Genomic DNA, 17,831 nt, shown 5'->3' on the forward strand with positions numbered 1-17,831 from the left:
CCACAAACCCCACACATCCCGGGGTGCAGAGGAACAAGTTTCAACGGCATCCTGTGCAGCAGGTCTCTGGCCCAGGTGTAGAATCACAGGCAGCCAGTGGCTCCGCTCGCTTAAAAAAAAAAAAAAAAAAAAAAAAAGGGTGGTCCGGGGGCCAGAGCCAACCAGACGAGCACATCACAGCTGGGCGGCCCTCTGCCTGGAGCTGCGCGGGGGCCAGGTGCCCAGGCGCTCCTAATGACAGGGAAGGTCTCAATCACCGATCCCTCCTCTTAGCGCTGAAGGAAGGAAGCACGGCATCTTGGGAGATGTAGTCCCGCCACCACCCGAGGCTCACGGGTCCCCTGGCCCCTTTACGAGTCCCCTAAGAGAGATTGCTGGGTCCGGGCCTGCTGATACCCAAGTGCCGTCCGTGTGCGGCGGCGAGCCGCGCCCCGCGGGGACTCGGCGTGTCTCCGGGTCGCGGCGAAGGCAGGGGACTACACTTCCCAGCCGCCCTGCGCGGAGCCGGGAGCCGGCTGCTCGCTTTGCGTGACCGCGGCAGGTTGGTCCTGGAGCAGATGAGCGCAGAATATTTAGGCGAAAGCGAGAGGCGGGGGGGAGCGCGGGGCAGGAGGAGTACCTCGGCCAAGAAAATTATGCATGCGTTAGGGAAGCTCTGAGAGAATGGCTGTGGAAGGTAAGGGACGCTTGGGGCATTTTAAGCTCCCTCTTAACCCGCGCACCCCAATCCACACATCCCTGCTGAAGCTCGGCGATCGTGGGGAGGCGAGGAAAGGGGGTGGCGGAGAGCGGGCCCCTTCCTCCTACACCACTTGGCACTCACCTGAGCGAGGAAGGCCGAGAGGCGCTTTATTCGCTTGCTTGTAGAGACTCTAGATGAGCAGGACTTTAGGGTAGGAGGTGAAGAGAAGAGTGCCCCTAATGCAAACGATATGCTGGAAATGGAGGGAAAGCCGGGGAGTCCGGCATGAGGTCTCAGCCCCAAGGTGCCCTTTTGTCTTGTCCACTTCTGTCAGGACAGACTGGGTGTCCCCGGGACTGAGGATGTTCGCTTTGCCCCCTACACACGTGGGAGAGGACCCTGATCAGGTGCGTCATCTGGAAGCTTGGACTGCGATTGGGTCAAGGGCCCCTCACCTTGTGTACCCAGCAACAGTGCAGCAGATGTACCCAAAGGGTGAAGGTGTCCCTACACCTGTCAATGTTTATACAGCTCTCCAGGGATTAGCAAAGTTTACCGAAACCAAGTGGAATTAGCCTGGGGTGGGGGGACTGGAGGAAGACAACTAGCCTCTTTGGAACGTCTTTATGTTGAAGACCACCTTCCTCTTCCCCCTATTAATTTTGATCTTTGGACTTGCTGATTATACAGCTCTGCCTCCTTTGAACTTCCTGGTTAAAAGTAGGGTCAGGTGATTTGTGAGGGATTCCAGTTTTTCATCTCAGGTTCGCTTACTTTGGAACAAGGGCTTTCTTGTTGATGGTGGACCAGAAGGGTTTCTGATGTCAAATTCAGAGTCAAACTGTACCTGAATGATAAGTGAAACCATCAAGGGACTAAATGGGAGCCTACCTTCACCCATAGAATTGTGCTTCTACAGAGGGAAACTGAGGTAGGAAAGAGGGCATGTCTGCCAGCAGCATCAGGCTCCTTGCCAAGGGGGAAATGAACTTGTTCCTTGTAGGCTAGAGACAAGAGGCAACCACATGGGTTTACTTGCTTCTGCCTCCCCTTCCTGCCCCAGGAGAGAATAACTGAAATAATCTGACTCTTCCTTTCCTCATAATTACTGTCTTAACAACCTAAAGTAGCAACAATCCAGGTCCTATACTCAGCACCCATGAACTCAGGAAACTACTGCCTCTGGGCTGTCTCAGCTGGCCACCTCCTGTTTTTCCAACTACATCAACAAAACTTAGCTTCTGTTCTTTCTTTCCCTCTCTCAGATACAGAGATATATTGATCTGACATTAAAAAAAAATAACTAAAGACTTTTCTAGTTTGTCTTTTCTGTGCAAATATCAAAATAGGGTGAGAATTTGTCTTTTTGCACTATGACCACTGATAGACAAGATTTCAGATACCTCAAAAACAAAAGCCAAGATAGAGCTTATTTTGAGCTTGAGACCAATGGTGGATTGACTTACTGGCACCCTTCCACCTCACTTATCAGATGACATTGATTACGATCTTTTTGCTTTTCTGTGTCCCCAAGTGAGGGACACTCCCACTTGTTGGCAGTCCATGGCGTTCTTGAAGACAATTTAGTGTTCACTGTAAAAAGCATAGAATTAGTCATATTTTTTGTCGTATGGGTAATCATACCAGTGAAGCCAGACCATATTAAAATGAGCTCTGAAAAGAAGTATGTATGGAATACAGAGAATTTGTTTTATTTTCTAGTGACTTATTTGGCTAAAGTACCTATCTAGTAGACAGGAGATCCTGGTTCTGAATCACAATGAGCTCTGAACTTGAAGAATGAAGGAAGTGTTTTAAGCCTTGTTGAAAATAAGATTCCTGTTTCTGGTCTTTGCAAAGGCAGCCTTTGCAGCAGGAACTGGGACCTTCCTGGCTACTCCCATGTGGTCTTTCAAGGCTTAATAAAAACTTCACTTCCTCTGGGAACCTGTTCCATTCCTCCCTGTCCCTCTACCCTTCCTTTGCTTCTCTAGCATCCATCTGTGCTTATATCTACCCTAGTATTTATCATACTTAATCTGTCTCTCACTAGACTCTAAGCCCTTGGCAGGAAGAGACCATGTGCTCTTTGATTTCATCTTCCTGGCCAATAGTGTAGTACCTGGCCCATAATAAGTCCTCCAAAGATGCTTGCAGATTACATAGCAAATATATTTGTGGAGCTTTTGTAACTGGCTCCATAAGGGTGCCTGAGGCTTTCTTAGCCTAAATGCCATAAAATGAAGGACTTCTGAGATATTTGCTGGTAGTGGAGAGACTTCTAAAGAAGAATTCCTCCCTGCAGTTTTTTGTCTTTAGGTTCAAAGAGGCAGAGCTGTGGTTTTTGTCTACTGCTGAGAATGGCATTGTCCTAGGACACGTCTGAGATGTGTAGAAACTGCTACTGGGAGCTACTGTTTGTGTTTTGTGCCCGTGAGCAGGCAATACTAAATGTCCTGCAGTATTTGACAATCCCATACCAAGTTTCCAGGCCAAGATTATAATGACCAGTTTACCCAAGCTCCTTGAGAAACAATGATTCAGAGAATAAGGAATTTTGCTAAAGGAACTGGAAGAGAAAATACAGACCATATTACTTAACACCTGAGCTTTAGTTTCCAGTCTGGAATAAAAATGGTCTCACTACTGTTTACTTCCTGGGAACATCGTGACAATTAAATAAAGGAAGGGTCTCATAGGAGGGTCCCCAGAATCAAGATTCTCAGAAAGAGTTGCTTATACACCCTCTGATTCCTCTCTTTAGAAAAAGCCATACTATTTGGCATGTGTTTTGTATCCCAAATTTTCACTTATTCATGCCTGCCAGCCTTTCTAATTAGTAACAAATTAGAAGCTTTTTTATAATGTGTAACCTTTCTCTTAAGTAAACTTGAACTTGTAAAAAGTGTTAATTGCAAGTAGGACACTCATTCATTTTGCTGAATCTGAAGCTTTATACTAAAGGAGGTGCCCTTTGTTTATTGTTTCATGGCTTCCCTGGGTTATATTTTTATCTCTGAATTTAAGAACATCCTACTTATGTTTACAGGGCACCACTTTATGGTCTGCATTGGATTGGGATTACATTGGCATGCATTGTCCTTATTTTTTTAAATGGAGAACTAGGACCCCGAGGTAGAAGGTAGAGAGAAGCTTGCAGGAACCACAGTCGTCCATTCTCCATGGCCAGACTGTGTGGACAGTTGTGACCATGTGGACTGGTAGGACCATATCTGAGAGAAAGAGATGGCAATATTATGCAGGGAGAAGAAAAAAGTAGACTCTTAAGGGGACAGTCTTGTCTTGATCTAAGAACAGTGCCTGGCACGTAAGACCCCACAATAATTGTTTCATGAATGAAATATATAAATTCCTGATTCCCCAGAGCCAGAAAAGAATTTTTCTTCTTGTCCCTGATTCCTCTCTTTCTTTATCGTTAGATTTTTATGAGAAATGTAGGGTGAATGAGCATTGTACCTAGTGTGTCCATTCCAGGTAGAATAGAATAGTCCTCTTACATGGCAAAAAAATTATTTCCAGTTTTCAGTGCCATCCTTCCCCCTAATATTTCAAATGGAAGTTAGTGTGCTCTAAATGACCTCTGTTAGAGGATCTGACTTTTTCATTTTAAGTGATTGAATTGACTTATCAAATGACCTCTAAGTCACTTAGTGATCAAATTCTATAGTTTTTCTGCTGTAAAGTAGAGGCAAAAAGACTATCCATCACTGGACATTTTTAAGTCTGAGGGAAAAGGTGGAAAGAGATACCTGGGTTTGGGGGACCAGTTGATGCTGACTGTCCACCCACCTTGCACTGAGAACTGTGCCAGAGTTAGAATTATAATGGGAGATTAAAATGTCACCTTTATCACAAGGCTATATATGTTACTTTTTCTGACTTTGTGTCTCTCAGTGACCTTCAGGGGCACCTCCCTCTGTAGCACTGACAATCCTGACAGCAGAGAAAGTATAGGCTCCTGCAACCGCCTGGTGGGACCAAAAGCTGGGGAGAAGGGCTGAGCCACCTGTGCTTCACGGCTGTAGACCTGCCACACCAGATAGTGCCTTCTTTCTTCCTGAGAACAGCTCCTAAGAGGGTGTAGACAGAGAGAGAGATCAGAAGCATCATTCTGAAGGATTTCCCCTCATATGACATGGCAAGCAAGGGAGAGGTGCTTCTTCTTGCCGTTGGGGGACATTCTCTCATTACCAGCCCACCTGGGCTTTTCTGACTACCTTTTCATGTGATCTTATGCCTGGTCCATGGTAGACCCTCTGTAAAGCTTGAATGAGTGAATGGATGACAATCGAATTGCCAGGTGGGATTGTGAAGAGTGCTTTTGATTTCCACAGCAGCCCCCATAATGCTCAGGAGAACTCCCAACTTTATCGTTTTCAGAGTAGACATAAAAGCATTGGGACTATGGGCAGGTTTCTCTAATAGATACTTAACCTTGCAGGGCCATGGTGTTGTTAAACTAAGTGCTTCCCAGTCCTCTACCATTTCATGTATCACCAAGCATCTTCTTTCCTTTTTTTCTTGATTTCATTTTGTCCTCTGACTCCTCAGTTCTGAGTTTCCTGTCCCAGCAGTTTCTGTTGAGCACTGTTTTAGTACCTGAGAATGGTGACTAGATACTCATTGAAAATTCCTGTGCAGTGACTGTGTGAAGAAGTGGGGCCTCAGATCTGGTTGGGAACTTGCTGTGTCGGAGGTTGCTGCCACTCCCATGTCTTCCACAGCCCTCCCGGCCAGTTCAGACAGGGCTTCAGTCTAATCCAGGGTTGCCTTGCATAGCGCAACCATTACTAACTCCTCTCCTGCCACCCTTTCCTTCCCCTCGGTCTTGCTGTTGTCCTCTTAGGCTAGAAGAAACAAGGGCTGGTGATGCGAAACTTTGCTGGTGTAGCAGAGTCTGCAGTGCTGAGTCACAGTACCTGCTGTGGTGGCAAGTTACAAGAAGGCAGCCTGAAGTCGGAAGCCCATGATTGAACCCCAGGGATGGGGGCATTTAATTCATTGAAAGAGGGGCTGTTGCCAATTCTCATTCACTGGCATTCAGGCAGGTTTTGCATATCTGTTAATAAGCAGAGGGCACTGCCTGCTGCCTGGAACTCTACTACATTTGTTGGGGAGGTCTAATAAATGAGGCAGCTGAGCCCCTCTACTCCCTTCCTCCACCACAACCTCCACTTTTGTGAAGGAGACAGGGAAGCAGATTAGGCTGAATGATATCAGTGCTTAATAAAAGCACAAATACCATAATGTGGGAGGGCAGAGAACAAATGTAGCATTTAGTTCTGAGCTGGACTGGGTAGCCTAATGGAAGAAGTAAGGGATTCTTTGAGTAGGATTTTGATGGGTGGGGAGAAAACAGTAGTGTGTGTATAATGTGGACTTTCTAATGCTTTTTTTCCATTACGTCGATGTGGTCGTTTGTCCCTGTGGCCCTGAAAGTGAATGAGAAGATTCCTAAGTCTTATCTGGTACACACACACACACAAACACACACACATACACACATATACATACATATATTATATATATATATATATATATATATATTTTTTTTTTTTTTTTTTTCCTGTGATCTCTATTATCTGCTTGGCCAAAACTTCACTCACCACAACCCTGTTGGATCTTGCATATGACCCTTTTGAAACCACAGGAACAAGCAAGGGAGGCTCCTCCCTCATAAAGCAAGCTTCTTCCTCCATGATTTTCTCAAGTGAAATGGAGCAGGCCCCCACCCTCTGCTCTGAGCTGGCTCATGAGAGCAAATTGTGGTTATATTTAGTCTGATTTTTCTAAAGTGTGGGTGCAAGAAGCTGCTCGCATAGCTCGCCTCCCGGAGTGAAGAACAGAATGGGCTGGCAGCTGCTGGTGACAAGGGTGGCCCGCCTCACTGCCTCCTGCAGCCCCATTCCCAGGGTACTGGGGCCCAGGGGGGCCACTTGGCAGGTGAAGTCTTTGCCCCTCTCTGATCCTCAGGCCTGTCTTGCTGCTGGAGAAGGTGTTCCTGGTGTTCTCTTCAGCATATCCTGAGTCTCAAGTGATTTGACAGCTGTTGTGGACTGGCTGTCAGTTGGGACTCTCAGAGCCACAGCTGTCCTTGAGACCTGGGGCAGAATGGACTCTGGTGTGACTGTCACCATGGTTGCTACAGCTTGGCAGTGTTGGCTTTAAATATGTAAGCTCTGCAGCCAGACAAGGGTTGAACAGCTCTGCTGAGGACCTGTGATGTTTGCCTGGGTAATTCACTGAATGGCTCAGGACTCCTTTGTCCATCTATCCAATGGGAATATTAATAGTAATGGCCTCATAGGCATGTCATGGCATTAGATCGGTATCAAGGAAGCCCTTAAAACCTGGTCTCACAGGTCCTCAGTGACTGTGCAGTGAATAAGCCAGCTGATGGTAATGATGCTGTCTCCACATAGGAAAATATCTGAGACACTTTATATTCCCATGCTAGTGCAGTGTGTGGGGTAATAGGTGCTCCATGATGGAAGGTTCAGTAATGGTTCTGAGTTGGGATAAGACCAACAAAATGTAATGGATAGGGCTAGGATTGTAGCTCAGTGGTAGAGTGCTTGCCTAGCGTGTGTGAGGCGCTGGGTACTGTGTCCAGCTACAACTAAAAATCAAAAAAAAAAAAGTAATGGATAAAATGTAAGGCATCCTCAGTTGTATTTTTTGATGTATTCAGTATCAGACTCCCTGTAGCTATGAGGTTACAGAGGGAAGTAAAAGTTCTCTTGACAGGAACTATTCATTAAAGGCTCATCACTTACATAATTTTTCCCTCCAAAAAATTTACTTGCCCCTTAACACCAGCAGTTTGGTAGGTTTATCTCTGATTAGCTGCTTACCATCCAGCCACATGATAAATATGCCCAGTAAGTTGATTAGAAAGAAAAATTTCAATTCTTTCTAAAGAGGTAAAATTTCATGGACTCTATGAAAATGATGTTGGAAAACTGATAAACTCATAAAACTATAGTCCAGCTAAAGTATGACTATTTGGTCCACAGAACCAAGAAATGGGAGAAAATGGACTATGGTGTTGGCTTGAGAGGCACCCATGAGAACCATTAGGATCTTCCAAGAATTAAGAGAAGTCTGGGGTGAAAAGAGATGCCCCAAAATATTTTTTTTGGGAAAAAATATCTCCTTCCCAATTGGGCTATGAAAAGTCAAGTGTGAAATGGAAGATATTTTGTCCTGCTGGCATAAATCTTGTTATAGAAGTTATATAACAAATAAAAATGGATTCTTTTTCTATTCTAAGAATTAACACATATCACAAGTATAACCTAACTTCAGTTAAATAGGAGATAAAGCAAACTCTTCAGCTTCTGTTTTCAAGATAAAGTATGGCTCAAACTGTTTCATTATTAATTTTGAAACTCTAGTCCCTACTGTAAAAAAATTCTCTTTTTTACTTTGTCTTTTGATTTCATATTAGTATTGAAAAAATTTAAATTTGAATTATTTAGGTATGATTTTGTAATCAGCAAAATCACCTTTGTACTTCTATGAGTTTTGAAAGTATACATAGTGTTATAATCACCACCACAATCAAGCTATAGAGCAATTCCACACCACTGCCCCCCAATGTTTCCTCATACCCTCCTCATCACCCATGGCCCTTGAAGACACTGCTCTGAATTCTATCCCTCTGATTTTGTCTTTTCTGGAATGTCATATAAATGGTATCATACATTATGCCACATTTGAGTCTGGTGGCTTTCACTTTGTGTGCAGCCTTGAAATTTATTTATGTTGATGCATGCGGCAATAGTTCAGTCCTTTTAATTGCTGATTAGGATTCCATTGAATGGACACTGAAGTGTATCCACTCACTGCCTGAAGGATGTTTAGATTGTTTCTAGCAATTTGATGATTATGAGGAAACCATTATAAACAATTGCTTACAGGTGCATGAACCTGTTCATTTCTCTTGTGCAAATACTGGGACTTTCAAGTCATATGTATACTTCACCTTTATAAGAAAATGCCAAACAGTTTTTCCCAGTGGCTTTGCCTCATGTGTATTCTCCTTTATTTGGAACTTTTCTCTGTACAGATCATCTGATAAAGAAGACCTTAGGAAAATAAGAGACTTAGATCAATGGGACTGTGTAGCCAATTCTCAAAAATGAGAAAGGAGTTCCTTGAATGTGCACTGTCGCTATGGCACATGTACACCCCTAATTTCCAGGTTAGTCCAGATCACAGGCATGGATTCAGCCTAAACATGCTGTTAGTTTTAGCAAACCAAAGAAAAGCTTCTAAATTTAATTTTATAACAAGTACCACAAGAATTTGTCATACGGTTCTAAGAAATGTTTTTGTTGTTGTGGAAAACAGATAGGGAAACAGACCAGGAAGGCTTACTTTGGGGGAAAGTGGGCAAGGACACTTAGGTAGGAAAGGGAAGACCAGATTTGAGAGGCCATAGAAAGTGACTTTAGCCAGAGAGGGGAAAAGCTCACTCCATCCCTGAAAGGAGTTGGTCTGACCAAACAAGGTGACTTGGTCTTGCTACATGATGGACTGCATCTTGTGAAGCCTAAGAAAAGGTTCCTTGACTATTGATAGTGTGGTTGAATTTTGAGGATGGCAGGGACCAGGCTGTGGTTTTGCAGCCATGTGTGATTCTGCTGTACATTTGGGCCTCTCAAATGGCTCTTTGTACAGTAGGAGCAGTGCTTGTTCTTATACAGAAACCCTGTGTAAGAACTATAAAGAATTGCTACAACATGGGTGTGCAGCCTGATAGTGAATTTGCTTTCAAATGCAAAAGATAGTCTCTTATGTATCATTTCAATGGGAACATTTTGAGATTTCTAGGACTTATCACTGACTTCTGAGACCATGGGCTGGAATATATGAATTTGGTGTTGCTGCAGATTGACTCCTAAACACACGGTTTTCCTAACTGTTTAACTGTTGTTCGAAGTTATAAAATGTGAACATTTTAGGTGAGGGTTTTGTTTTCGTTTTTGGAGAGACACCTGTGCTCTATGCAGAAGTGAAAATGTTATTAACCAGTCTGCAGTATGTGTACTTTGTCCTTGATTTTGTGTGGTGCTTTTTATTGCCCCTAAAGACCTATGGTTTATAGGAGCAGGAGAGGAAGCAACTAGTAACCAAGAACAGAGTGGAGATGACCTCTGTCTCCTGGCCTTGGGTCTCTGGAAGCACCAGATGTGTGCCAGTGCTTTGCGGTGGCCTAGATCTTTCTTTCTGTTTCTTTTCTACAAAGAAATTCTGACTTTATTACATTGTAGTCATTTAGTAAATATTTCTACCTGGATCATCTGTGAGACAGATATTTGTTGTTAGAATCATCTAGGAAATGGATGTGGGTTTAGCATTCACTTCTTTTTGCTTAGAAGTAGCATTGTTTCTTAAAAATATATTCAAAAATATTTACTGAAGACCTACTGTATGCCAAGCTGTAGAAGAGTTTGATGTGTAGTGATATGCTAAGGTGAGTTAATTTAGGAAAACTAGGTGTACTGCAGACTGTGAGATCTTCTCAGGCAGTATTCCCTTATATGATGAGTCGTCTGGACTATTCTTTTTGGATAAAAAGAAACGCGGCCCAAAATCAAACCTGTGTCCTGAGTCATTCCTACCAAATATATTTGACAGACTCTGATCTAAAGGCAGGGGTCTTTATCTAAAATAGCAAGAGGGGACTGAAGAATTTCATGGGGTGTTTAATCCCCTTACAACTGTGGGCACAGTTTGTGTATGGACATTATGTGTGTTTTTCATGGGAAGATGAACTAGGGCTTCTATCCTTTTCTCATAGAGGCTCAGAGGAATAATCTTGGATCCTTGAGAACTGTCTTTTGACTTTTTTATTCCCTGATCCACTCCCAGGGTTCAACTATCTGGTGCATAGAATGCACTGGACTATTTGTTGAAAAAACAAAAGAACTAATGCTACTTTGTGACTATTCTGGGCCAAGATCTTTATGTCATTCTCTAAAAATCAGTTCTCATAAAAGCAGTGAGTTAGGTGGGAATGTCCCCCTATCTAATAATTGAGGGAATTTAGGTCCAGAGAAGAGAAATACTTTTCCCAGGGCCACACAGCTAATGCGTGGCAGAACCAGACTTTGGAGGCAAATCTACCCTTGGCCAGAGTCCTTGCATTTTTGCCTTACAGTTTTGCTTTCTTGTTTGTCTCAGTGTGGTAACTTGGTCCTGGTTTACTAGTTGTCTTTTGGAAACCTTGGTCGCTTAAGAAAAACAGCATTATGATAAGATCAAAGCATTGTGCTCTGCAATGGGGAAAATTCTGTTGAGTGTTTGGATGAAATCTTGGTATATAGCTGGCTATAAGCTGACTGCACCTTTGCATCCTTTCTTTGTAAGGAGCCCCTGGACTTTGGGGGGTTTTGCTGATGTTGTTTTTCCATACTGCCCTCCAATTCACCTTCACACCCCGCATGCAGTTAGTGAAAATTACCATTTCATTTGGACAAGAAGTATTCATTGTGCACCGGCTATAAGCTCAGCACTGTGAATGGCACAGGACCATATAAAATTCCCTCCTGGAGCTTATGGTTGAGTCATAGATGTAAGACTCATGTGCTAAATATATCACAAGAGAAAAGGCAGGAACCTGGGCAGAGGATGCTGGGTAAGAGCTGCGCTCCCTCTGTGTCAGAGCAGAGCCGCCATGCCCACAGCAACGATCCTCACACTGCCTTGGGCTCCTCTTGAAGTCATGGTAGTTTTTCCCTTGTTTTCTAATAGAACTTGCTGCTATGGAAAGTTGGGTTATAGTCTGGAAAGACTGAAAAGATGAGGGAGAAGATGAAGTACTAAGAGGGTGATAAGGGAAAAGAAAGAAACAAAGGGGCAGATGTTGGAAGTGTTTCATAGGAAGAAAACAGCTAGGGTATGGGACTGTTTAATTAGAAGGAGTGGCAGATACATAATTGCTCCCAATTTTTTAGGTGCTTCACTGCCAATAAAATAAAGTCTGGGCTCTCCAGGATGCCACAGCTTCCCCTCCAGGGCTACATCCCACTCCTAGGGAGCTTCGTAGGTACTCACAGCACACCTGGAATCCCTTGTCTTGCTGATACTGTTCCTGCACCTCCATGCCTTTCTTCCACATGTTCACGTTGTCCTCCTGATGTCCTTCTCTGGGCACACTTATGGCAAGGGAACACTGGGGCAAGAGCAGATTCCTAATGGGAAGAGCATGACCACCAGGCAGCTGCCGTGTTTCATGGATGGGACCAGGAAGAGGAGGCTGGAAGGAATAAGGAAGAAATAGCCAGTGAGAGAAATGTGCCCTTTTTGAGTGTCGATATCACCTGATGCACAGTGAGCTGGCCCCGTGTATGCCGGGACATGCCACAGGGCTTAGCAAGCAGTGAAATGAATGGGGAGGCAAATCTTTATGATGATGGCTGAAGGATTAAGTGGGTGATGAGGAAGCTGCTCTCAAAGTACATGCATGGAAAGAGAGAGAGAGAGAGAGATTGATCAAGGTCACAGAGATCGAAAATATGGGGGAGAAAAGCTTTAAGGAACACAGGGATCTATACCAAGGCAGAAAGCAAGTTCAAAGGAAGTTTTTTTTTTGTTTTTTGTTTTCTTTCTTTCAAAGCTAGGAGATATTTGAGAGAGTTTATGGACTGTGTGAGTTGACTTAGTGGAGAAGTAGATTTTGGAGATTCAAAGGAAAGAAGAGATAACCCATGGGGCAGGGGCCATCAAGAGTTTAGCTATTAGCTCTTAGAGAAGACACTGTTATCTCTAACACTGGGTGTGGCAGTTACATAGTGTTGGAACTGCCAAGTAAATACATAATGAAAAATCGCCATACTATGTGATAGACTGTTCTAATACTTTTAATAGTTTAACTCATTATCTTGACATCAGTCCTACCAGGTAAAGGTCATTATAATCCCTATTTACAAATAATGAAAGGGACACAGAAAGGTCATATAACTTGCCTGTAGTCACACAACTTAGAAGTGATGGAGTTGAAATTTGATCAAGATGCTATCTAAAAAGATGATCATGCAATTTCCTAGTCAGGACACTTTGGGGAGTACTATATTAAGACATTAACATCTTAAGACTTTTCCTTAAAAATGAGACTATTGAAGTATGACTTAGAAGAACACGTGGCTCTTTGACAATTTCTTGTGAGTTGATTGATCTGTAATAACTAACTCCAGGCAGGGCTGGGATGGAGCAGGAAGACTTCTCTTACTCAAGTGTTGGGGGAGGGTGTACCTTTTAGAACAAGAGCATTTTCTGGCGAGCTTAGGCTCAGGGACATGCCTGCCTGTGCAGTATGGTTTGGTGCACCAGCCAGGAGGTACTTAAGGGCTCTCTAATCCTACAGACTGGGAATGCAGTTTCTCGGAAACAACAGAAAGTGGGTCTAGTCTCAGAAAGGAAAGGTAAAAAGATACCAGAAACAAATTTGGTCAATCTTATAAAATTTTGCCAAGACAGAAGCACGATCTCCATTTCCTCTCATCCCCTGTTGTCTTCCTGCTCTCAGCAGCTTTAAGATTCAGGCTTAGGAGCTGAAGTCATCACCCCTGATTCTAATAGTGAGGGAGAGGTTTTCCCCAGCTGAAGCGCAGTACCTTGCTTGCTAAGTACCCTTACACATCCCAGACGCTCCTGCCCTCTAACTTGCCTTGCTGGTCAGGGTTCTTAATTGAAACTCAGTTGTTGGTGGCACCCTGGTGTTAGCTGGGACTCACGTGGAGGCCATCATCATCGTCATATTCACCTGCCCTCCTGCTCCTTTTCATAAATGAGGATGTGAAGCATCCCTTGCCCAAGGTCACGTAACAGATTAGTGGCAGAGCTTAGATTTAGAGCTTAGTGTCTTGGGGCTTTTTATTGTGGCTTCTATCATAGCTGCTGTGAGTGCAAGGGATGGCACAGAGCCCACTTTGAAGGGGTTTGTAAATGAGATGTTAGCAGCTGTCTGTAGTGCTCATATTATGATTTTAAAAGGGCTCCAGAAACTTTCTTAAATTATGGATGAAGGCAGCCAGAGCGGGGCATGAGGTCATGTAATTCTCCAGAGGTGCCTGGTCATTGGCTCAGAGTGATGAGAGGTCACGTTCTTTCTCTTTCCCAGTATTTTGTTAATTCATCTCCATTACCGGATCTTCTAAATAGCCACATTAAGGTAATACTTAAGAAAAAAAAAACAACTTTTTTTATGAGTATGAAAATTCTTCAAATTTCCCATAGGAAGAAAAAAATCATGAAAACACTAAGAAACTAACAGTAACAGCAGAGGTTTGAGTAGCTAACACTAATGAGACACTCACTGATATCAGCAGGTCCTGTGACTTTGCTGGTTGGGGGTCAGTAGCAGTTCTGATGGGTTGGTGTCCAGGCCATACTGATTGTTGGTTATTTTAAATATTCCGCTTTCACAACAATTATGAAATGGTTACTAGTGTTATCTCCATTTTCTACATGAAAAGAGCAAGGCTTAGAGAAACTAAATAATTTCCCAAGGCCACTAGGTAGAAAATGATGGAGTAAGAATTCAAATTGTTGCCACAAAACAAATCTGGTACCCAGGGATCATCCAATGAGAGGAAACAGCCTTTGGGCTTTATCTAAATAACTAGTCGTACCTAGAGTAACAAGCTCTTCTAGCAAATCTTAATAGTTGTTGATAAAATGTTAAAAATATCAATGCATTTTATTTGTAAATGTGTAAGGGACACGAGTCATCTCATTCTCTTTAGAGACAGCACTTAATGAGGCCAGTGATGAGGGCAATAAATAGCTGACCAAGTTTCTAAAGGAGTCATTATTTTCTATTCTGTCACTCATTCGTGGTCACCAACCAGGCTAAAGACATAAGAATCACCTTTTGTAATGAAAGATGTATCTGTTGAATGGAACAGGAAGTCTTTGCAGTATAAGGACAGCTTCCTGGTGAGCTATAGAGCTGAGTAGTAACACATTTCCTAAATGCTATTCCACCTTTATTGCTGCTCGTTGATTATTTACATGCACTACTTTTACTCCATGATTGCCATGATGTTTTATTCTTCGATCTTCAGTATATTCTTTTACCAAGATTTTCTACTCATGGTTTTCTTTTGGAGTTTCATTTGGTTGCCTCTATTTACCCATCTCCCTGATATTTGATTAGTCTTTTCTTTTTCTTGGTGTACTATGGGGAGCTGTGCATTCTCCTTTATTCTTTTTTTTTTTTCCACGAGATCAGCTTAGAATGTGGCTATCTCAGTAATATTGTCTCAGTAATATTGTCTTCCATGAGCATAGGATTTTTTAATTTATATAGGTTTCCTTTAATCTCCTTTATTCTTAATGTTTAGAATCTTTTGAGTACATTCACAAACACTGCAGTTATTTATGAATGACCTCTTGGATTAATATTTCTAAATCAGAATTTCATTTTTCAGGTGATAAAATTCCTAAATATTTTATGTACAAATACAGATAGATATTCTTACCATTAAATGTTTACTGTCTACTAAGACGTTGGCTTATAAAAATTCTAATACTTTCAACCTTGTACTTATTCCCACTTTGCATGTGAGGAAATAAGTTCTGTGTAAGTAAGTTATCTGAGGACCCTGTGTGTGTGTGTGTGTGTGTGTGTGTGTGTGTGTGTGTGTATCAAGTACAAAGGTAAAATAAAGACAATTAGGAGAGAAGCCTGGGCATGTGTGTGGAATTGAAACCATTATTAGGAAGTATGATAAACACATTATAACCTTAAATTTTATTTTTATTCAAGTTATATGTGAATATAAATTTTAAAAATGTCATTGTCTTTTCTAATTGTTTAAGTTTTGTTATTGTTGTTTGCTGAGTGTTCTATAAACTTACCATTGAGTTAAATCAAAAGTTTCCATCATTTGTTAATCTCATTCCAGTTGAGCCATACTTTAGGAATTTTTATCAACTTCTTATCATTGAAGAAATTTCCCCTGAACGTTCTGACTTGTTCCCAGCAGGTCTGGTCCCCAGCCTTGCTTTCCCAACTGTCTGTTGGGATTTCCTTCCACCACCACCTAGTGCCTTCCTGGAGGAGTTAGTGTGAGTTTCCCTTTGCAGGATCCTGTTTCCCTTCATTTCCACCTTGGCTTTGGGAGAGCACAGTCTGCCTCATTGCTTCCTAAGTGAAGGCACATGGGATGTGTACCTTTGACAACTTGCTTCTCTGAAAAAGCCTTTATTCTACTTTTGTACTTGACTGATGGCTTGATTAATTCTCGTTAATGCTGAGGGTTGTCTTCCTTCACAATTTGGAAGCATATGTTATCTTCCAGTTTTCAGACATGTTTGTGAGAACCCTGAAGTCATTCTGATTCTTGATCATTTGTATAAGACAGACGTTTTTCCTTCTGGAATTATTGAATCCCCTCTCTAATCCTAGTGTCCAGAAATTTCATAAGAATATGACTTGGTAAAAGTCTATTTTTATCCATTGTGTTGTATATTTAGTGATCCTTCAAAATGAAAACTTGCCATTCATTTCTGAGAATCTTTTGGAATTAGTTCTTTGATTTCCTTTTATCTATTTTGTTCTTTCTCTCCAGTTCCTATTTTTTGAGATGATAAATTTGCTAGACTGGTTTTTATTTTTTAAAGTCTACGTTTGCTTTTTTTCACCTTTTCTTAAATTTTTATTTTCTGGTATATTAATTTTATTTTCAAACTTCTATGGCACTCATAATTTCTACTATTTTTTTAAACTTTTTTCTTAAGAATCTTCTAACATCCTATTTAATATCTTCCCATGTTTCTTTGAGAGTAGTGACAATATTTTTATTGTTTTTAATTCAACTTCTCTTTCCACATTTCTTCTGAGTTGATTTTTGTTTTTTTAATTTGTGTGTGCTGATCTCTTTCATGTTGAATGTTTAATAACCTTAGGGTTTCCGTTCATATTTGAGTGAGCCACTTTAAAAAATAAAGAAACAAAGAAAACTCTGTAGGTAGAAATGGGCTTATTGATCTTGGTCTTCATCATATGATGAACTGACTGATTATAGTTAGGGCAAGAGAAGGGGTCTTCTTACGTTAGAATATTTAGCTCTGTATATTTGGTTGGTTAATTACCCAGAGAAAAAACACTTTGTGACTCAAGAGTTCATGCCCACGGCTACCTTTTTAAATTGACTTCCAGATAAGTTTCCGTATCCATGCACATTTTATTGTGTTATTTCTAAGAAAGTGAATAGTGTAAATACAGATCATCCAGGCTTTTCATTACTGATGACTCCTTTATCCCAAAATATCCGTCCACCACGACTGCAATCTTGTTTTTTTACTGACATTTGAGCACTGAGAAGGACACCTGATGTTTAGAAGGTGCTCAGAAAATAATTGTTGGTTGAACTCAGATCTCTTTCACAGGATCTGGAGGAAAGCCCGAGTTTCCCAGCCCCATCCTGGTACCGCTGTGCATGTGTACACAGATTTCACAGAGGCAGCTGTGCAAACCGGAGTACCCCCAGCCCCTAAAGAGAGGTTTCCTGTTTATGGGACTTCTTGGGGCAAGGGTATATTTCTTTATATTTGGGATTAGGAGGTATTATTGTGGCGTGCCAACCATAAGCTGTCCTGGAAGGGACAGTAGAAAAGGACTATATGGGGAACAGCACCATTTGACTTAGGAACACTAGGGGTACCCTTATCTTAAGATTGTGGTGTTTCAGATTTGATCCAAGCAGACAATATGCTGACTGCTTCCCAGAGAGCTCCCCATCTGTTCCTCTCTGCTGACTAGGTCTTTTAAAACTTAGAATGGAGAGATGTCCCACAGGCCACTCCACAGCGATCTCTTTCCATCCCTATTTGCTTTCCCTCCTCTTAGTCTCTCCTTATATACACTAGTTCTTCATCATTAGAGTAGGAATGGGATGAGAAATTGTCCATGCTGAACTGGCCTGTTTGGAAGGGCCAGCTCTCAAACCAGAGGGGCTCAGCCATGGGCCTGGTCATTTGTTCTGATATTGCGTCTGCCCTTCATTCTGACATCCATGCTCCCGTGCTCAGGGCAGGAGCAGTGGAGTAGAATTGCCTGAAAGAAGCAAGAAGGGAGCAAGAACATAGTGTTTCTAAGATTTCTTTGAGGAGG

At 42.2% G+C, this 17,831-nt stretch overlaps 1 protein-coding gene across 2 annotated transcripts in view; it reads left to right on the forward strand.

Moving 5' to 3' along the window:
- The first annotated feature begins 526 nt into the window (after window positions 1-526).
- The window catches only part of Samd12 (sterile alpha motif domain containing 12), a 400,984-nt gene continuing 383,679 nt past the window's right edge, over window positions 527-17,831 (forward strand). For both annotated transcript variants that reach the window (XM_047555647.1, XM_047555652.1), the window contains exon 1: window positions 527-676. In XM_047555647.1, coding sequence (XP_047411603.1) covers window positions 664-676 — 13 coding nt within the window. In that variant the 5' untranslated portion in view covers window positions 527-663. The remainder of the gene's footprint in view (window positions 677-17,831) is intronic.

Source organism: Sciurus carolinensis, chromosome 1 (assembly GCF_902686445.1).
Source record: "Sciurus carolinensis chromosome 1, mSciCar1.2, whole genome shotgun sequence".
NCBI lineage: Eukaryota > Metazoa > Chordata > Mammalia > Rodentia > Sciuridae > Sciurus > Sciurus carolinensis.